The following is a 22,890-nucleotide window of genomic DNA, read 5'->3' on the forward strand; positions in this document are numbered from 1 at the left end:
TCCCTGGTGGAGCAGGGGTTGAGAGTCCGCCTGCCGATGCAGGGGACACGGGTTCGTGCCCCGGTCCAGGAAGATCCCACATGCCACGGAGCGGCTGGGCCCGTGAGCCGTGGCCGCTGAGCCTGTGCATCCGGAGCCTGTGCTCCGCAGTGGGAGAGGCCACAACAGTGAGAGGCCCGTGTACAGCAAAAAAAAAAAAAAAAAAAAAGATCTGGATGGATATAACAAAAAGACAACTAAGAAGATAAAATGCATTGAATATAATTATAACATCAACCTTTACATATAAAAAGATAAAACTAGTATCACAGGAGGAAGATCTAGATTAAAAGTAGTCTGAGTTCAGAGACTTGGAGGTTTTAATTGCTCACAAAATCAGTAAGAACCAACAGCATGACAAGGCTATCATAATAGGTAAGATAATACTGGACATTAAATCAGGGAGGTAACTGTCCAAGTATAATATGGAATGTTCACATGAAAGCATTTGTTTTTATTTCAAGATGTTTTGATTTCAACATTTTATGGCAGTTACCTATCTAGAATATGCATAGGAAAGGATTTACAGAGATGATTTGGGGGATTTTTGTTTCCTATATTAGCAAATTAGTAAGTCACAATTCAACCCTCTGCTGAAGAAAACTAACAAAATTTGATGAAATATAAAATACTTCATGTTAAAAACATCAAAAAGCTAACAAAACAGTGCGGAATTTCCTGATATAAGTTCCAGAAGAGGTAACATTTAGTATACAAAGATAGCCATTCACATGAGAAGACAAGACACCATGAGCATAATAAAATGACAGCAGCACAAGCAGACACCCAGGGAGTCCAGACACTGAAATTTTCAAACTTTAACCATAAAACAAATCTGCTTACAGTGTTAAAGTACATCAAAAAACTTAAAAGCTTTTGCACAGCAAAGGAAAATATAAACAAGATGAAAAGACAACCCTCAGAATGGGAGAAAATATTTGCAAATGAAGCAACTGACATAGGATTAATCTCCAAAATTTACAAGCAGCTCATGCAGCTCGATAACAAAAAAAACAAACAACCCAATCCAAAAATGGACAGAATACCTAAACAGACATTTCTCCAAAGAAGATATACAGATTGCCAACAAACACAAGAAAGGATGCTCAACATCACTAATCATTAGAGAAATGCAAATCAAAACTACAATGAGATATCATCTCACACCAGTCAGAATGGCCATCATCAAAAAATCGAGAAACAATAAATGCTGGAGAGCATGTGGAGAAAAGGGAACCCTCTTGCATTGTTGGTAGGAATGTAAACTGATAGAGCCACTATGGAGAACAGTGTGGAGGTTCCTTAAAAAACTAAAAATAGAACTGCCATACAACCCAGCATTCCCACTACTGGGCATATACCCTGAGAAAACCATAATTCAAAAAGAGTCATGTACCACAATGTTCATTGCAGCTCTCTTCACAACAGCCAGGACATGGAAGCAACCTAAGTGTCCATCGACAGATGAATGGATAAAGAAGATGTGGCACACATATACAATGGAATATTACTCAGCCATAAAAAGAAATGAAACTGAGTTATTTGTAGTGAGGTGGATGGACCTAGAGACTGTCATACAGAGTGAAGTAAGTCAGAAAGAGAAAAAGAAATACCGTATGCTAACATATATACATGGAATCTAAAAAACAAAGAAAAATGGTTCTGAAGAACCTAGGGGCAGGACAGGAATAAAGATGCAGACGTAGAGAATGGACTTGAGGACACGGGGAGGGGGAAGGGTAAGCTGGGACAAAGTGCGAGAGTGGCATGGACATATATATACACTACCAAATGTAAAACAGATAGCTAGTGGGAAGCAGCCGCATAGCACAGGGAGATCAGCTCGGTGCTTTGTGACCACCTAGAGAGATGGGATAGGGAGGATGGGAGGGAGACGCAAGAGGGAAGAGATACGGGAACATATGTATATGTATAGCTGATTCACTTCATTATAAAGCAGAAACTAACACACCATTGTAAAGCAATTATACTCCAATAAAGATGTTTAAAAAAAAAGACTGAAACAAGATCATACAAGACATGGAAATTCTAGAGTATCCAGAGTAGTCTGAAACTGTCATATAAGGAACATTCAAAGGTCAAGAAATTTTTAGCTTAAATAAGATAAGACATATGTAAGTCCTAAGAGTAACCATCAGTTACTTGAAAACTGCATTTTCCTATTGCCTTGATTCTGTGTTTCTCCAGAAAGTAAACTAGAAGCAGTGAATGGAAATAGCAGGGATGCAGCTTTAAGCTCAGTTTGAGAAAAATGTCTTCAGCAATTAGAATTATCCAATATCTGCTTCACTGTCTCACAGAATTGAGATTGCTATCACAGAAAGTGATCACATATATTGTTAGACAGTTGTGTGTATCGCATATTGTAGGACAGTCTATCTACTTCAATAAGATACTAGAGTAGAAGGGCACTGAAGTTTATCCACTACGATTTTTTCATTCTAAGTAGAAATTTAATAGAACCATAAACATTAAAAATATTCTAAGTCACAATATTCCAATGTATGGTCTGAGAATGTTCCAGGATTCATATATTATAGAAGAGTTCTGGGGTCAAGAAATTTGGGAAACTCTGGGTTAAGCAAAGTTAAACAACTTTCTTTGCTTCAATATTTCTCACCAACTTTAATGCTAATGTGCATCAAAAACATTCAAAGGGAATTTCAGTGTGCAGCACTGACCATAATAAAAACTTTTTTTCATGTTGCATATTTATAAGACAGGTTCTGCAGAATACTTTTAGGGGAATATTGGGCTAAATAATTCTAATCTTAATCTCCAAAAATATTTTTCAATTTGCCTTCATTCTATGTGAAACCTTGAAAGAATTGAGTTGAATAATACAATTCAAATATAAATTTTTATAAGGAGGAAACAATAAAAAACTATCACAATTTACCACCTCCTAATTGATTATAAAGGCAGTAATTTTCACCTTACCAAAGCCTTTCATTCTGCCTATCCCAACAAATCTAGAGTTAAAACAGGAAATACTGGGTCATTGGAACTAGGAATTACCTGGCATTTAATCTTTCATGCTCACTTCTGGTTATAGCATTTATTAGTGTCTATATTCAAATATAAAAAATGAAGCTCAGAAATTTTCAGGGATTTGTTTAAGGTATCCAACAAACCAGTAGCCAAGTAACAAAAAACATTGTTCAAATATCTCACATACAAATCTATTGGTAGATAGTTGCTAGTGATGAAAACTAATCCTTTTCCTGAAAAGCTACTTAAACAACAGCTACAACAAAAAGGTGCCAAATTGCCTTTTTGCAGTAATAAAACTATCAAAAGAAAAGGAATCTGAAAGTATAAAGGAAAGGTCACTCTACTTTAGGGTTAAAACAAATATTAGTAAGTAAGAGAAAGATTAAAAAAAAAAGGTTTAGCTTAGCAATTAGAGAAAATGATTTTGACAAGAAGGTCAATCAGACAAGGCCATCATTTGCCTAATAACGTAGTGATACTACAGTCACCAAGCGCCTTTATGAAAATGCAGATGTATTAATGAACAGAAGAGCAAGGGTCCTATTTAAAGTAGGAGAAACAGCAGCGACTCCAAAGAGTTCTTTGCAACCTTTTCATCTAGACACTATTAATGACTTGGTCAAACTAAATAAATTAAGAAAGTGAAAAAGGCTGAAATAAAATTCTCCTTCTACTAAGCTTCTGCTAAATGGTTTTGTCTAACAAAATAAAGCAAGCAAGATATCTTGCTGCCTTTGTAGTCTCTCCTAGTTAAAATATGTTCTTTACTCTTATTAAATCCATTTATACATTTTCATAATGGATTACTACAGACAACACAGACTACCTGCAAACATGCACTGTTTATCTTAGATCAAGAGGAGCTGGCAGGGCTTCCCTGGTGGCGCAGTGGTTGAGAGTCTGCCTGCCAATGCGGGGGACACAGGTTCGTGCCCCGGTCCGGGAAGATCCCACATGCCGCGGAGCGGCTGGGCCCGTGAGCCATGGCCGCTGAGCCTGCGCGTCCGGAGCCTGTGCTCCACAACGGGAGAGGCCACAACAGTGAGAGGCCCGTGTACCGCAAAAAAAAAAAAAAAAAAGAGAGCTGGCAAAGTAGTTTTCATTTACAAACTAGCATAAGCTTCCACATGCCTTAAGCTTTTAAGTTTCTCGTTCTCAAATTATTTATATTTACATATTTGTTTTCTATATTATCTATATAATTGTTACTATATATATATTTATATAGGGCATAATCATTTAAACGGTCAAAAGCCTAGAACTTTCTCCTAGCCATTTCCTTATCAGTAAGTCATCTTCTGTTTTTCAGTCTCCCACTGGCTTTAAGACTAACTTCTGGCTTCATTCTTGTCAAGTATGCATTAGTTTCACAACCCAATCCAGTCATCTTCTGATGGGTGACATTAAGAAACGTGACTGAGGCCGGGATGCGCTCGGATTGATGCCAGGTTCAGAAAATGGAATTGTAAGTGAGAACAATGCCAAGGTAAACTAAGCCATCTTTTACTTACAGCTGACACATGCTGCAAGAGACACATGACATCAATCATATCTGCGAGGATAAGGAGTCTGGTAACTGCAGCCAACAAGGCACGGGCAGCTTGAACCACAGCCTCCCTTTTTGGGAGATAACAGGGATCATCTGCAAATCTCTCAGCTGATACTTTCAGAGCTTCACCTGAAACACATAATCCCAAATAAGTTATACTTTAATTTCACTTATGCCTGTTGCAGCATTTATCATCCAACCTAATTCCAAGTACATTCCATAACTAAGGACAATATTAAAATACTGTCACGACACTAGAACATCGTCTCTCAATAAACAATGCAGTTTCAAACTGACATTTGTTTTTGATAAATGCTCTGGAGTTTAAGAAGCGGGACACCATTTTCCCGCAAGAAAATTGTGCTCAATTGACTAGCAGCATCTAATAAAATTGCTGTCAAGTTCTGCATTTACTGAATCTCATTTGCTATGAAAGGTTTCATTACTAAGACTTCAATCGGAAACAATCTTGTTTATAAAAATAAGGTAAATCTTCACTGAGTTACTTTTGAATTCAATGGATGCTAGAAAAGAGCTAGCCTTTAAGACAGTAAGACAGCAGATCTCTGGTAAAAGTTTAACATAGGCAGATTTATTCTAAACTGTCAATATAATGAACAAACTATACCCTAAACTTAGTCACAGAAATAATATTTCATAGTACTTGTTACAGAAATATGGTACTTGTTACATAATAGTACTTGTTACAGAAATATGTTACAGAAATATGTTTCATTTTTTTAAATGAAAAAATAAGGTTTTTTTCATTTAAAATGTTTTATTATAAAAGTAACAGGTACTCATTTATTTTCCAAAGTTCACAGTTCAGAAAGGCATAAAATAACAAGAAAATGTCCCTCTTTACCCCCACTCCAGTAACATAATTGTTAAAGATTTACCACATCCACTATTTTTTAAATTTTTCAATTTAAACTTACTTTTATTATGAAAGCAATATGTGACTCATTACTTTTAAATAATTCACCAAACTAAAGAGTATAGAGTGCAATTTTTTTTGACTCCATACTAATCCCAAAAACATCCATTAAGTTCTTGTATATCTATCCAGAAATTTTTTTATGAATGTATGCATTATGTGGGGGCTTATGTATACATGTACACTTATAAATTCATATTATGTTTTATTAGTATATTCACATATATTCATATATTTGAAAGATTTTATGTCAAGAGAAAACATTAAATAGGTATTATGTTATAAAAGGAACATATAGAAGATACAGATTCTTTTCACAAACAGTATTATACTAAAAACTTTCAACAATCTGTTCTTTTCACTTATCAACTTATTTTCTTTTCACATTGGGATACAGATGACCACGAAGCAATAGAGCAAAGAACTTAGTGTGGGCAGAAGCCACTTAGCCTCTTTATGTTTCATTTTTCTCCACTGTAAATGGAGCTAATAATAATATCTACAATTTTTATGAAGATTAAATGAGAGCAGTAGTTGGAACTTAAAGACTTAATTAGCTGTTATTGTCATTCTTTTTAATGCTTTAATAAAGTTACTTTTTATTGATATATTACAACTTATTTTACCAGTCTCCCCCTTTTTTTAGTAAGTTCTTTTTCCAGCTTTATTGAGAAATAATTGGCATCTATCACTGTATAAGTTTAAGGCATACAGCATGATGGTCTGATTTATACATATTGTGAAGTAATTATCACCGTAGGTTCAGCTAACATTCATCATCTCATACAGATACAATAAAAAGAAAAGAGAAGATTTGAGAAGATGGCGGCAGAGTGAAACGCGGAGATGACCTTCCTCCCCACAGATACATCAGAAATACATCTACACATGGAGCAACTCCTACAGAACACGCCCTGAATGCTGGCAGAAGACCTCTGACCTCCCGAAAAGTAAGAAACTCCCCACGTACCTGGGGAGGGCAAAAGAAAAAAGAATAAACAGAGACAAAAGAATAGGGACGGGACCTGCACCAGTGGGAGGGAGCTGTGAAGGAGGAAACGTTTCCACACACTAAGAAGTCCCTTCGCAGGCGGAGACTGTGGGTGGCGGAGGGGGGAAGCTTCGGAGCCATGGAGGAGAGCGCAACAACAGGGGTGCGGAGGGCAAAGCGGGGAGATTCCCGCACAGAGGATCAGGGCCTACCGTTACTCAGCAGCCCGAGAGGCTTGTCTGCTCACCCACCGGGGCGGGCGGGGCTGGGAGCTGAGGCTCGGGCTTCGGTCGGAGCGCAGGCAGAGGACGGCGGTTGGCAGTGTGAACACAGCCTGAAGGCGGCTAGTGCGTCACGTCTGGCCATGAAGGAGTCCGGGAAAAAATCTCAAACTGCCGAAGAGGCAAGAGACTTTTTCTTCCCTCTTTGTTTCCTGGTGCGCGAGGAGAGGGGATTAACAGCGCCGCTTAAAGGAGATCCAGAGACAGGCACAAGACGCGGCTATCAGCGCGGACTCAGAGACGGGCATGAGACACTAAGGCTGCCACTGCAACCACCAAACAATGCTGTGTACAAGCACAGGTCACACTCCACACCTCCCCTCCCAAGAGCCTGTGCAGCCCGCCACTGCCAGGGTCCCATGATCCAGGGACAACTTCCCGGGGAGAACGCACAGCGCGCATCACGCTGGCGCAACGTCACACCGGCGCCTGCCGCCGCAGGCCCGCCCCGCACTCCATACCCCTCCCTCCCCCCCCCCGCCCCCCGGCCTGAATGAGCCAGAGCCCGTGAATCAGCTGATCCTTTAACCCCGTCCTGTCTGAGCAACAGACGGACGCCCTCAGGCGACCTACACGCAGAGGCGGGACCAAATCCAAAGCTGAACCCCAGGAGCTGTGGTAACAAAGAAGAGAAAGGAAAATTTCTCCCAAAAGCCTCAGAAGCAGCGGATTAAAGCTCCACAAAACACTTGATGTACCCTGCATCTGTGGAATACCTGAATAGACAACGAATCATCCCAAATTGAGGAGGTGGACTTTGGGAGCAAGATATATTATTTTTTCCCCTTTTCCTCTTTTTGTGAGTGTGTATATGTACGATTCTGTGTGAGATTTTGTCTGTATAGCTTTGCTTTCACCATTTGTCCTGGAGTTCTGTCCGTCTGGTTTTTTTTCCTTTAAAAAATTTATTTTCATAATTATTTTTTATTTCAATGACTTTATTTTATTTTATCTTACTTTATTTTATTTTATGCTCTTTCTTTCTATTTTTTCTGCCTTTTATTCTGAGCCGTGTGGATGAAAGGCTCTTGGTGCTCCAGCCAGGAGTCTGTGCTGTGCCTCTAAGGTGGGAGTGCCAAGTTCAGGACACTGACCACAAGAGACCTCCCAGCTCCACGTAATATCAAATGGCGAAAATCTCCCAGAGATCTCCATCTCAACACCAAGACCCAGCTTCACTCAACGACCAGCAAGCTACAGTGCTGGACACTCTATGCCAAACAACTATCAATACAGAAACACAGCCCCATCCATTAGCAGAGAGGTGCCTAAAATCATAATAAGGCCACAGACACCCCAAAATACACCACCAGACATGGACCTGCCCACCAGAAAGACAAGATCCAGCCTCATCCACCAGAACACAGGCACTAGGTCCCCTCCACTGGAAGCCTACAAAACCCACTGAACCAACCTTAGCCACTGGGGACAGACACCAAAAACAATGAGAACTATGAACCTGCAGATTGCAAAACGGAGACCCCAAATACAGTAGGATAAGCAAAATGAGAAGACAGAAAAACACACAGCACATGAAGGAGCAAGGTAAAAACGAACGAGACCTAACACATGAAGAGGAAATAGGCAGTCTAACTGAAAAAGAATTCAGAATAATGATACTAAAGATGATCCAAAATCTTGGAAATAGAATAAATACAAGAAACATTTAAAAAGGACCTAGAAGAACTAAAGAGGAAACAAGCAATGATGAACAACACAATAAATGAAATTAAAAATACTCTAGAAGAGATCAGTAGCAGAATAACTGAGGCAGAAGAACAGATAGGTGACCTGGAAGATAAAATAGTGGAAATAACTACTGCAGAGCAGAATAAAGAAAAAAGAATGAAAAGAACTGAGGACAGTCTCAGAGACCTCTGGGACAACATTAAACGCACCAACATTCGAATTATAGGGTTCCCAAAAGAGGAAGAGAAAAAGAAAGGGACTGAGAAAATATTTGAAGAGATTATAGTTGAAAGCTTGCCTAACATGGGAAAGGAAATAGTTAATCAAATCCAGGAAGCACAGAGAGTCCCATACAGGATAAATCCAAAGAGAAACATGCCAAAACACATATTAATCAAACTCTCAAAAATTAAATACAAATAAAACATATTAAAAGCAGCAAGGGGAAAACAACAAATAACACACAAGGGAATCCTCATAAGGTTAACAGCTGATCTTTCAGCAGAAACTCTGCAAGCCAGAAGGGAGTGGCAGGACATATTTAAAGTGATGAAGGAGAAAAAACTACAACCAAGATAACTCTACCCAGCAAGGATCTCATTCAGATTTTATGGAGCAATTAAAACCTTAACACACAAGCAAAAGCTGAGAGAGTTCAGCACCACCAAACCAGCTTTACAACAAATGCTAAAGGAACTTCTCTAGGCAAGAAACAAAAGAGAAGGAAAAGACCTACAATAACAATCCCAAAACAATTAAGAAAATGATAATAGGAACATACATATCGATAATTACCTTAAATTTAAATGGATTAAATGCTCCCACCAAAAGACACAGACTGGCTGAATGGATACAAAAACAAGACCCATATATATGCTGTCTACAAGAGACACACTTCAGACCTAGGGACACATACAGACTGAAAGTGAGGGGATGGAAAAAGATATTCCATGCAAATGGAAATCAAAAGAAAGCTGGAGTAGCAATTCTCATATCAGAAAAAATAGACTTTAAAATAAAGACTATTACAAGAGACAAAGAAGGACACTACATAATGATCAAGGGATCAATCCAAGAAGAATATATAACAATTGTAAATATTTATGCACCCAACATAGGAGCACCTCAATACATAAGGCAAATACTAACAGCCATTAAAGGGGAAATCGACAGTAACACAATCATAGTAGGGGACTTTAACACCCCACTTTCACCAATGGACAGATCATCCAAAATGAAAGTAAATAAGGAAACACAACCTTTAAATGATACATTAAACAAGATGGACTTAATTGATATTTATAGGACATTCCATCCAAAAACAACAAAATACACATTTTTCTCAAGTGCTTAAGGAATATTCCGCAGGATAGATTATATCTTGGGTCACAAATCAAGCCTTGGTAAATTTAAGAAAATTGAAATTATATCAAGTATCTTTTCTGACCGCAATGCTATGAGACTAGATATCAATTACAGGAAAAGATCTGTAAAAAATACAAACACATGAAGGCTAAACAATACACTACTTAATAACGAAGTGATCACTGAAGAAATCAAAGAGGAAATCAAAAAATACCTAGAAACAAATGACAATGGAGACACGACGACCCAAAACCTATGGGGTGCAGCAAAAGCAGTTCTAAGTGGGAAGTTTATACCAATACAATCCTACCTTAAGAAACAGAAAACATCTCAAATAAACCACCTAACCTTGCACCTAAAGCAACTGGAGAAAGAAGAACAAAAAAACCCCAAAGTTAGCAGAAGTAAAGAAATCATAAAGATCAGATCAGAAATAAATGAAAAAGAAATGAAGGAAACGATAGCAAAGATCAATAACACTAAAAGCTGGTTCTCTGAGAAGATAAACAAACTTGATAAACCATTATCCAGACTCATCAAGCAAAAAACGGAGAAGACTCAAATTAATAGAATTAGAAATGAAAAAGGACAAGTAACAACTGACACTGCAGAAATACAAAGGATCATGAGAGATTACTACAAGTAACTCTATGCCAATAAGATGGACAACCTGGAAGAAATGGACAAATTCTTAGAAATGCACAACCTGCCGTGGCTGAACCAGGAAGAAATAGAAAATATGAACAGACCAATCAAAAGCACTGATATTGAAACTGTGATTTAAAATCTTCCAACAAACAAAAGCCCAGGACCAGATAGCTTTACAGGTGAATTCGATCAAACATTTAGAGAAGAGTTAACACCTTTCCTTCTCAAACTCTTCCAAAACAGAGCAGAGGGAGGAACACTCCCAAACTCATTCTACGAGGCCACCATCACCCTGATACCAAAACCGGACAAAGATGTCACAAAGAAAGAAAATTACAGGCCAATATCACTGATGAACATAGATGCAAATATTCTCAACAAAATACTAGCAAACAGAATCCAACAGCACATTAAAAGGATCATACACATGATCAAATGGGGTTTATTCCAGGAATGCAAGGATTCTTCAATATATGCAAATCAATCACCATTATACACCATATTAACAAATTGAAGGAGAAAAACCATATGATCATCTCAATAGATTCAGAGAAAGCTTTCGACAAAATTCAACACCCATTTATGATAAAAATCCTACAGAAAGTAGGCATAGAAGGAACTTTCCTCAACATAATAAAGGCCATATATGAAAAACGCACACCCAACATTGTCCTCAATGGTGAAAAACTGAAACCATTTCCACTAAGATCAGGAACGAGACAAGGTTGCCCACTCTCACCACTATTATTCAACATAGTTTTGGAAGTTTTAGCCACAGCAATCAGAGAAGAAAAGGAAATAAAAGGAATCCAAATTGGAAAAGAAGAAGTAAAGCTGTCACTGTTTGCAGATGACATGATACTATACATAGAGAATCCTAAAGATGCTACCAGAAAACTACTAGAGCTAATCAATGAATTTGGTAAAGTAGCAGGATGCAAAATTAATGCACAGAAATCTCTGGCACTCCTATACACTAATGATGAAAAATCTGAAAGTGAAATTAAGAAAACACTCCCATTTACCATTGCAACAAAAAGAATAAAATATCTAGGAATAAACCTACCTAAGGAGACAGAAGACCTGTATGCAGAAAGTTTTATAAGACACTGATGAAAGAAATTAAAGATGATACAAACAGATGGAGAGATATACCATGTTCTTGTATTGTAAGAATCCACATTGTGAAAATGACTATACTACCCAAAGCAATCTACAGATTCGATGCAACCCCTATCAAACTACCAAGGACATTTTTCACAGAGGTAGAACAAAAAATTTCACAATTTGTATGGAAACACAAAAGACCCCGAATAGCCAAAGCAATCTTGAGAACGAAAAATGGAGCTGGAGGAATCAGGCTCCCTGACTTCAAACTATACTACAAAACTACAGTAATCAAGACAGTATGGTACTGGAATAAAACCAGAAATATAGATCAATGGAACAGGATAGAAAGCCCAGAGATAAACCCATGCACATATGGACACCTTATCTTTGATAAAGGAGGCAAGAATATACAGTGGATAAACGACAGCCTCTTCAATAAGTGGTGCTGGGAAAACTGGACAGCTACATGTAAAAGTATGAAATTAGAACACTCCCTAACACCATACACAAAAATAAACTCAAAATGGATTAAAGACCTAAATGTAAGGCCAGAAACTATCAAACTCTTAGAGGAAAACATAGGCAGAACACTCTATGACATAAATCACAGCAAGATCCTTTTGACCCACCTCCTAGAGAAATGGAAATAAAAACAAAAATAAACAAATGGGACCTAATGAAACTTCAGAGGTTTTGCCCAGCAAAGGAAACATAAACAAGACCAAAAGACAACCCTCAGAATGGGAGAAAGTATTTGCAAATGAAGCAACTGACATAGGATTAATCTCCAAAATTTACAAGCAGCTCATGCAGCTCAATAACAGAAAAACAAACAATCCAATCCAAAAATGGGCAGAAGACATAAATAGACATTTCTCCAAAGAAGATATACAGATTGCCAACAAACACATGAAAGAATGCTCAACATCATTAATCAGTAGAGAAATGCAAATCAAAACTACAATGAGAGGGCTTCCCTGGTGGCGCAGTGGTTGAGAGTCCGCCTGCTGATGCAGGGGACATGGGTTCGTGCCCCGGTCCGGGAAGATCCCACATGCCGCGGAGCGGCTGGGCCCGTGAGCCATGGCTGCTAAGCCTGCGCGTCCGGAGCCTGTGCTCTGCAATGGGAGAGGCCACAACAGTGAGAGGCCCGTATAATGCAAAAAATAAAAAAAAAAAACTACAATGAGATATCATCTCACACCAGTCAGAATGGCCATCATTAAAAAACCGAGAAACAGTAAATGCTGGAGAGGGTGTGGAGAAAAGGGAACCCTCTTGCACTGTTGCTGGGAATGTAAATTGATAGAGCCACTATGGAGAACAGTATGGAGGTTCCTTAAAAAACTACAGATAGAATTACCATATGACCAAGCAATCCCACTACTGGGCATATACCCTGAGAAAACCATAATTCAAAAAGATTCATATACCAAAATGTTCATTGCAGCTCTATTTACAATAACCAGGACATGGAAGCAACCAAAGTGTCCACTGACAGATGCATGGATAAAGAAGATGTGGCACATATATACAATGGAATATTACTCAGCCATAAAAAGAAACGAAATTGAGTTATTTGTAGTGAGGTGGATGGACCTAGAGTCTGTCATACAGAGTGAAGTAAGTCAGAAAGAGAAAGACAAATACCGTATGCTAACACATATATTTGGAATCTTAGGGGAAAAAAAAGTCCTGAAGAATCTGGGGGCAAGACAGGAATAAAGACACAGACCTACTAGAGAATGGACTTGAGGATATGGGGAGGGGGAAGGGTAAGCTGTGACAAAGCGAGAGAGTGGCATGAACATATATACACTACCAAACGTAAAATAGATAGCTAGTGGGAAGCAGCCGCATAGCACAGGGAGATCAGCTCGGTGCTTTGTGACCACGTAGAGGGGTGGAATAGGGAGGGTGGGACGGAGGGAGACGCAAGAGAGAAGAGATATGGGAACATAGTATATGTATAACTGATTCACTTTGTTATAAAGCAGAAACTAACACACCATTGTAAAGCAATTATACTCCAATAAAGATGTTAAAAAAATAAATTAAATTAAATTATTTAAGGAAAAAAAAGAGAAGAAAAGGGGAAAAAAGAAAAAATGTTCCTTGTGATGAAAATTCTTAGGATTTACTATCTTATCAATTCTATACATTATACAGCAGTGTTAACTATAGTCATCATGTTGTACATTACAACCCTAGTACTTATTTATATTATAACTCAAAATTTGTAGCTTTTAACAACATTTATCCAAGTCCCCCTCCCCCCATCCTCCACCTCTGGTATCTGCATGTCTGATTTCTTTTTCTATAAATTTGTTCTTGTTTTAGTTTTTGTTTTTCTGATTCCACACGTAAGTGAAATAATACAGTATTTGTCTTCCTTTGTCTGACATTTCATTTAGCATAATGCCTTCAAGGTCCATCCATGTTGTCTCAAATGGTAGGATTTTCTCATTTTTTATGGATGAATAATACTCCATTTTATATATACCACAGCTTCTTTATCCATTCATTCATCAGTGGACACTTAGGTTGTTTCCATGTCTTGGCTATTGTAAATAACACTTCTATGAACACAGAGATATCTTTTTGATTTAGTGGTTTTTTTGCTTTAGATATATTACCAGAAGTGGAATTATTGGATCACACAGTAGTTCTATTTTTATTTTTTTGAGAATCCTCCATAGTGTTTTCCATAGTGGCTGTACCAATTTACAATCCTACCAACAGTGCATTAAGTGCTTATCAGATATATGGTTTGCAAATATTTTTTCCCATTCCATAGGTTGTCTTTTTAATTTGTTGATGATTTCTTTTGCTATACGGAAGCGTTTTAGTTTGATCTAGTTCCACTTGTTTATTTTTTTTTTTTATTTTGTTGCTTATGCTTTAGGTGTCATATCCAAAAAATCATTACCAAGGCCCATGTCAAGAAGATTTATTCTTATGTTTTCTTCTAGGAATTTCATGGTTTCAGATTTTACCTTTAAGTCTTTAATGCATTTGGAGTTAATTTTTGTGAGTGGTGTAAGATAGGAGTCCAGTTTCATTCTTTTACATGTGAATACCCAATTATCCCAGCACCATTTATTGAAGAGACTGTCTTTTCTCCTTTGAGTATTCTTGGCTCTCTTGCCAAATATTAGTTGACTGTATATGCTTGGTTTATTTCTGGGCTCTTGATTCTCTTCCGTGTGTTTTTATATACCAGGTCACTATTGAATACATAAATTATTTCCAACTTTTTCCTATTTCAAACAATACTACAAAGAACATCCATAACATATATCTTTGCATGCATGGGCAAATTTAGCTGTAACATAAATTCTTAAAAGTAGAATTGCTGAGTCAAGGGGTAAATGAACTTTAAGTTTTGATATACATTGCCAAAAAATTCTCCAAACACACCCATCTCACCAACAACATATAAAAGGTCCTGTCTTATCTACTTTACTCCACGAGTATTTTGTTTCCATTTATTCATGATCTTCAGCATAAAGAAAATGAATTATTGTTATTAAAAATAACAAAGAATAGTATTCCTTATTGCAGACAAAACCTGTGAAAAGGGTCTGAGACATTCTCAACTTGTTAATATGTTATCAACACATTTAGCTCTCTTAAGAAATACCAAGTTAGGAACTCAGACTGTGAAGTCAGATACTTCTGAGATCAAATTCTTATCTGCCACTTCTAGTTCTGAGACCTTGGACACTTAAATACTTTCAGTGTCCTCATCCATAGGAAAGGGATAAAAATACTACTTATCTCATAGTGTTTCTGAGGCGTTTAAATGAAATATATTTTATAATATATATTTAGCACAGTATCTGAACATGAAAAGTACTCAACAAATATTAGCTGTTATTTTCTCAGGAAATTTCTAGTAGAGACAGTAAATTTTTAAGACCAGTAAATGGTGATTTTTATGTGTTTCTCTGTAATTCAGAATTGCTGCTAGGAGACTGTGAAAAATTAAAGTGACCTCTGAAATTAAGAGAGCCAATGAATTCCCACAAAAAGAAGATTACCTTTTCTTGTTATGTGTCTGAATTGGAAAGTTATGATAGGCTTTGTAGAATACTGTCTTTGACTTCAAATACTAAAATTAAATATATATTTGAAAAGAATTATGTGTTCTTGACTCTAAAGATGTTAAGATGTTGAACAACTGGCTGAAGAGCCATACTCAGAAAAAGGTCATTAAACATTAAACAACTATTACAGTCTTTATCTCTGTTAAGGTAATATGAAGAACCAGCCAAGTAGCATTGTTGGGAGAAAAAAAAGTCACTCCTGAAATACATTAATAAAGATGCGGTAAGTAAACTTTCTATTACTGGACTTACCACCCTCCCTCCTCTGCAATACTTCCAATTCTTTTCAGCTGGTTTCAGTTCATAATTCTGGTTTCAACATAAACATCTATTAGCATCTGTGCTTTATAAAGTCTACATGTGGGGAGTCTATTCTGAAATATAATTCCCAATCTTTCTTATAACACTTTTACCTTGAAATTTAATAAATAAGAAATTTTACTTTTAAAATACATATAAATAAAAATTACATTTTTCCTTTAAGAAATCCCACTCCATACATAAAAGCAAATACTTTTTACTAAATATCATGAAAATACCACAAGAACTAGATTCAGAAAGTTTCTTTCTACTGGAGCCATTTTGTTCCTTTCCTATCAACTATGCTCTTTTTAATCTTCAAAAACTCTGTTATGAAATGCCTGCTTGAATATAGTACTGAGGTATAAACTTTACTACATTCAAAGTTCAACTCTACTTTCTAAAAGTGATATTGATTATAAACGTGCAAATCAAAGAAAACAATGTATAAGCAAAACATCCACAGGAGAAAGGGGAACAACCAAAATGAACATGAGCAAGTACTTTGAAATTTGAAAGATGAAATTTCCTCCAACTTTTATAATTAACATTATATTTATGATTCAATTAAGGTTTCTAGTTATGCCTTTGGCCACCTTTCTATGTGTGTTTTAATATACCATACACATGTAACAGGCACTAGTACACATTAATTGATTCAATATACTCTGGTGTAAAGGAGTTCCCAGGCTGAGATTGGGCACTAGGGGGTTGGTTTTATTTGTTTTTAATTGGGAAACAGCCATTTAGAATATGAAAACTCCTAAGAGGTAGGAGCTTAAATGTTTTTTAGCGGTATGCGGGCCTCTCACTGTTGTGGCCTCTCCCGTTGCGGAGCACAGACTCCGGACGTGCAGACTCAGCAGCCATGGCTCACGGGCCCAGCCGCTCCGCAGTATGTGGGATCTTCCCGGACCGGGGCACGATCCCATGTCCCCTGCATCGGCAGGCGGACTCTCAACCACTGCGCCACCAGGGAAGCCCTAGGAGCTTAAATTTAACTTTGAAGCAGATTGATTTTGGGGGGAGGGAGGGCAGGGAGGAGGGGAGAATGACTTCAACTAGGTCCTAAACTTATGCAGATGTTTAAAAATAAGCAAAGACCCTCCTTTAAAATGTCTGAACCAGTTTGACGGCAAGGAGCAAAAATGTTTTATATAATAAATAAAACCTTATCATGGCAAAGGGAAAGGCTGGAAAGCTAGCCATTGTGTGGACATGGGTTTAGGAGATACAAGGACATCAGCAGAACCTATGGACTCAGAATATAGATGCCTATGGTTGCCTTTGTAAGCATGTGTTTTATTTCCCTTGCATTATCTTCAAACTCTCAATTAAGTCTTACTAAAATTTATACTTTGGTTCCAGTCAACACACAGGAATAAAGACCAGATATCTTTCTCACCTGACACAACCAAAAAAATAGACAAAATATATGAAAACATGGTTGTAAAGGTAGTGGGCATTAGCCAGCAAAGGACAGTATTCCCTGAGAAATGGTAGACAAAACAGGATGAGCCCTTTGATAGCCCTAGCTTACTGCCTTGAGAGACTTTTCAGACCACAGATAGGAAGGAGAAACTAAGACAGGGACTGGCGAACATTCTGAGCTAAAGAGACAAATCTGGCTTCCCTGGTGGCATAGTGGTTGACAGTCCACCTGCCGATGCAGGAGACGTGGGTTCGTGCCCCGGTCTGAGAAGACCCCACATGCCGCGGAGCGGCTGGACCCGTGAGCCATGGCCGCTGAGCCTGCGCGTCTGGAGCCTGTGCTCCACAACAGGAGAGGCCACAACAGTGAGAGGCCAGCGTATCACAAAAAAAAAAAAAAAAAAAAAAAGACAAAGCTGAAAGTCCAGGGAGATTGTGACAGCTAAAGGACACAGGACAGAGAATGAGAAAGAAGAGAGCTACAAAGAAAGAGAACTCAGAAGATCTGAGAGTCTCCCCCTTGAATATTCAGCTGGAGACTGATCAACCCATACATGGAAAGAAACTATCCAAGGCTAGGGAAAGAACCATCCAAAAGGATTTGAAGTAACAGTACTCAGCACTTACACAGAGCTGGGAATAGTGCTTGTTCCCACTACCAGAATGGAAAACTTCACGACTCATGGGACATTAAGTAGAGTACATAGAAGGGTCTTGTCTCAATAATGTGAAAAAATTAGCCCTGGACTGAGCATTGTCCCAGTCCTCCTGACAAAGAAATTCAAAAGAGAGCAGAATTTCCACCTTAAAGGCCAATAGCAGTCATGCCTCAGAGAATCGCTATGGTCACGTAAAGGCAACACCAGGAGAACATATTGAATTAACTAAAGTGGAAGGACATAGGCAACTTCCCACCAAGCCCTGTACCATTGAGAACAATCAGAATGAGTTGGGGAATATGTTGATGGAGCAAATTCCATAAAATTATAAATTTTATAAAATATAAAATTTGATGGGGTTAGTTTCTATAAAACTGATGAAAACATCTCCTAAAGTCATAGTTGAGATATAGTAGAAGGTCTCATAAGAGAGCTTCTCTTAACCATCTCTCTAGACAAATCAACTCTTTTTATTTCCTCTCCGCAACATATTAATGATCCCTCCTTCCTGCTCAATACCAAAGGATTATCTCAAGTATACTGGAGCCTTTCTGTTCCCACTTATTAAGGCATGTGAGTTGTAATTATAACTGTACTTTTATTACGTATATAAACTTATCCAATAACAGTACAAAAAAGGTCTGTCATTTCTTTGAAAAGTAATTTGAATGCTTGAATGCTCAATAAAGGTGAGTTGCTAAAATTATTGTCAAATTGAATGTGGAAGAAAAAATGGTAAAAGTTGGGGTGCAGCAAGGGAGGAGATTATAAAATATCAAGGACTCCACAGTTAGGTAGCTTCTCAAGTGTCATTAAGTTTTCTTCCATAAAGACACCAAAATAGGAAATCTAAGTCAATGTATTAATAGTATGGGTATGATTTAGGCAAAAGCGATTATATGAGACTCAATCAACAGACTTATACTAAAAATGGGCCCAGGCTGAACATCAAGAGATTGGCTAATGTTCATGTTATATTCATTAAGATAAAATACTTAAGGTGTAGGGGTGTGTGTATGTAGAAAAACTAACGAACTTTTCACTTCCAATAATAAGAACTATATATTTGAAGCAAAAATTGTCTGTTGTGCCTTAAAACACTGGAAATAATCTTTAAATTTCAATCCTATTTAGGCAAATTTTAATTAGATATTTATATGTAAAAATACATAACTCAATGCTTTAAAAACCTTTATTAATATCTTTTATGTGTAAAATATTTTATACAATATATCTATAAACTATCCTTCTAAATAAATTTCAATATAGAGCTTTTAAAATAGAGCTAGTGACTTCCCTGGTGGCACAGTGGTTAAGAATCCACCTGCCAATGCAGGGGCCACAGGTTCGATCCCTGGTCCGGGAAGATTCCATATGCTGCGGAGCACCTAGTCCCGTGTGCCACAACCACTGAGCCTGCACTCTAAACCCCACGAGCCACAACTACTGAGCACACATGCCACAACTACTGAAGCCCGTGCACCTAGAGCCTGTGCTCCACAACAAAAGAGGCCACAACAATGAGAGGCACGCGTACCACAATGAAGAGTAGCCCCCGCTTGCCTCAACTAGAGAGAGCCTGCGCGCAGCAATGAAGACCCAATGCAGCCAAAAATAAATAAATAAATAAATTTTATTTTTAAAAAAGTTTAAAATAGAGCTATATGATGACACTTCAAAATTTTGAAGATGATGAATTATTTTTTTAATTGCCAAAGAACTGACAAAGTAATTTCATGTCATATTTTAGATTGACAATAATTTTAAGGCAATAAAATACATAAAATATATTTGAGTTTACATTTAAGATTGTACTTCCTACAGCATTATCTCCTAGTATTAGGAGTATCATATATTTAAAGCTACTTATTGTTAAAAAAAAAAAGTGGCAACAGAACATAGCAATCCATATTGTAAAACAAACAATAAAAAAGATAATAGTATGGATTTGCAACTTAATTAAATGTTCAAACTTTGAGGTGAAATAGCTGCCCACAACTGCTGTCTATTGAATTTTTCTCCAAATAACCTATGGACTAATATGCCACCAGTAAACATTTTCTATAATATTATTCTTGATGTCAACTTAATTCTTCTGAGAAGAAAAACTAAACCTTACAACTAAGATGCCAGACTAAAGTTAATTAACCATTATTTTTTCCTTTACTTGCTAAATCTGAGCAAATTTATTAGCTCTATTGTATTATGCTGAATTACCAAAACCTTGTAAGCTTGATTTTTTGATATCTCCTGAAAGAATCTCATTTTAGTGATTTGAAATTGAAAATGGCAATACTATCAATTTTTTCTAAGAAGTGATACCTAACCCTTACAAAGAGCTCATTCACTCATATAACAACTACTTATTGAGCAATACAGTATGCAAAGCACCATGGAGTATACGACGATGACTAAAACGTGGACTTTGCCAAGTATCCCCAAATAGGAAAACAAAGCACTTCAATAGGAAGATTCTTCTGTTTGTTTTTTGTTTGTTTGTTTTGTTTGTTTGTTTTGCCTCTCACTGTTGTGGCCTCTCCCGCTGGGACCCGCAGGCTCAGTGGCCATGGCTCACGGGCCCAGCCGCTCCGCGGCATGTGGGATCTTCCTGGACCGGGGCATGAACCCGTGTCCCCTGCATCGGCAGGCGGACTCTCAACCACTGCGCCACCAGGGAAGCCCTTCTGTTTGGTTTTAGATGTCAGCATATTCAGGTATATTCCCTTCAAGTATAATAAAATAGAATTCCATAGCACCAGAAAAACATACATGTACATCATCATAATCCTTCATATGCACGGATCCTAAAGTCTTTACTATTATTTTTAAATCATTAAAAAGTTCTAGAGTCCAGAATCCAGTTCAAGCTGACAACATAGAAGGACCATGAAACTCACCTCCTCCCATGAACACACCAAATCTGCAGCTATATATGGAACAAAAAACAACCTCTGAAAAAAAAAAAAACCTGAAAACTGTCTGAGCGACTCCTACTCATCAGGTGAACAAGGGAAGGCCCACATCAAACTTGGTAGGAGACGCTGGGACACAGTCTCACCACGAACCCCATCCTGAGCACAGCAACCCACAGTGAGGAGAGAACTCAACACCCGGAGCTTTTCCCTGAAAAGTGAAGAATTTGAACTCCATACCAAGCAACACAACTTTTAAGACCTGCAACTGAGAAACAAGCCCCCAGCATATCTAGCTTTGAAAACCAATGGGGTTCACATCCAGGAGACCCACAAACCTACAACAAACTGAGAAATGGCTGTTAGAGGGTTTGTACGTGGACTCACCTGCCCCAGGGCCCAGCGCAGAGGTGCCTAGACTTTAGGTATATTAGGCTCATTTGCTAATCTTAAAGCATCTGCCTGAGGGGCAGGCATCTAATATTTCTAATTTAGCACACATATAGGAGCCTGCTGGCTGGTAGGCACCATCTTCACTCTCTCTCTCTGCCTCACTCTAGTCAGCAGAGGCCACCTTTTTTTTTTCGTTTCTTTTTTTCCTGCAGGTGTCATCCATATGCTCTCCCTCTGCCTTATTCCAGTCAGCAGGCACAGTATTCACACTCTCCCTCTGCTGCCCCCCAGAGTGCCAGTATCTCCCAGAAGGGAGCTTTTACACACGTGTGATGTCCAGGTTTTTATATACGGTGCTCCGGTTTTTGTGGCCGTCACCCAGGGTTTGCCCTTTGATTACCTGGCTCTGGAGGCCAGCTGGGCTTGCAATCCTGGGTCTCAAAGGACTGTAACAATCAGAGAGACAGTTCTTAGCAGACTACCACCCCCAGGGCACAACATAGAGAGCAGACTGAAACACAGTTTCAGTCTTTCTGTGAAAGAGGCCTATCCGCTTGTCCAGGAGCTTCAACCTGAGGGGCAGCCTTCTGGTTTGGCACACACCTATGGGCCCACACCAGGCGTTCTCAAGGAATGGAGGCCAGCAGACACAATCTTTGTGCTCTCCCGCTGCGTTGCCCCAGCTCACAGGTATCTCCCAGAAAGGAACTTATCCCCATGTCTGGCACCTTGATTTTTTGTGGCTGCACCAAGGGACACCTTTACATTGCCTGGCTCTGGCGGCCAGTGAGACTTATGCTCATGGGTCCCACAGGACTGTAACCAATGAAGAAAGATTTATTAAATGGCTACCACCCCCAGGGTACAGCAAGAGGCAACAGACCCAGGAACTCAGTCTTTCTGTGAAAGTGACCTATTAGCTTATCAGCATAGCTGCAGCCTGAGGGACAGGCTTCTAATTAAACACGCATCTAAGGACTGACTATAATCATTTCAAGAAACCGCAAAGGGCAGGTGCTATCTTTGCACTGTCTGCCAACTGTGCTCCAGAGCACTAGTACTTCCCAGAGGGGAGCTTGTACATGTATCTGGTGTCTCAGTTTTTGTGGCTGGTGACCAGGGAATGCCCCTTGATCACCTGGCTCTGGTGGCCAGGGAGGCTTTTGTTCTTGGGTTCCAGAAGATTGTAACAATCACAGAGAAAGTTCTTAACAGACTACAACCCCCAGGGCACTGCACAGACAACAGACTGAAACAGACCCCCAGTATTTTTGTGAACAAGGCCTGTCTGCTTCTCCTGGAGCTTCAGCCTAAGGGGCAGGCTTCAGGTTTGGCACATATCTAGAAGCCTACAAAGGTGCTCTTAGGGGACCTAGGTCAGCGGGTGTCATCTTTGCACTCTCTCTCTCTGCCTTGCTACAGCTTGCTGCTATCTCTCAGAAAGGAGCTTATATACTATACT

General features: G+C 38.5%; 1 protein-coding gene across 1 annotated transcript in view; it reads right to left on the reverse strand.

Annotated features, from left to right (window-relative positions):
• The window catches only part of CTNNA3 (catenin alpha 3), a 1,586,247-nt gene that overhangs the window by 1,481,300 nt on the left and 82,057 nt on the right, over positions 1-22,890 (reverse strand). Inside the window, exon 4 of the mRNA XM_082673107.1 lies at positions 4,566-4,732. Coding sequence (XP_082529233.1) covers positions 4,566-4,732 — 167 coding nt within the window. The remainder of the gene's footprint in view (positions 1-4,565; positions 4,733-22,890) is intronic.

This window comes from Grampus griseus (assembly GCF_964374135.1).
Source record: "Grampus griseus genome assembly, chromosome: 16".
In the NCBI taxonomy this organism is placed as follows: Eukaryota; Metazoa; Chordata; class Mammalia; order Artiodactyla; family Delphinidae; genus Grampus; species Grampus griseus.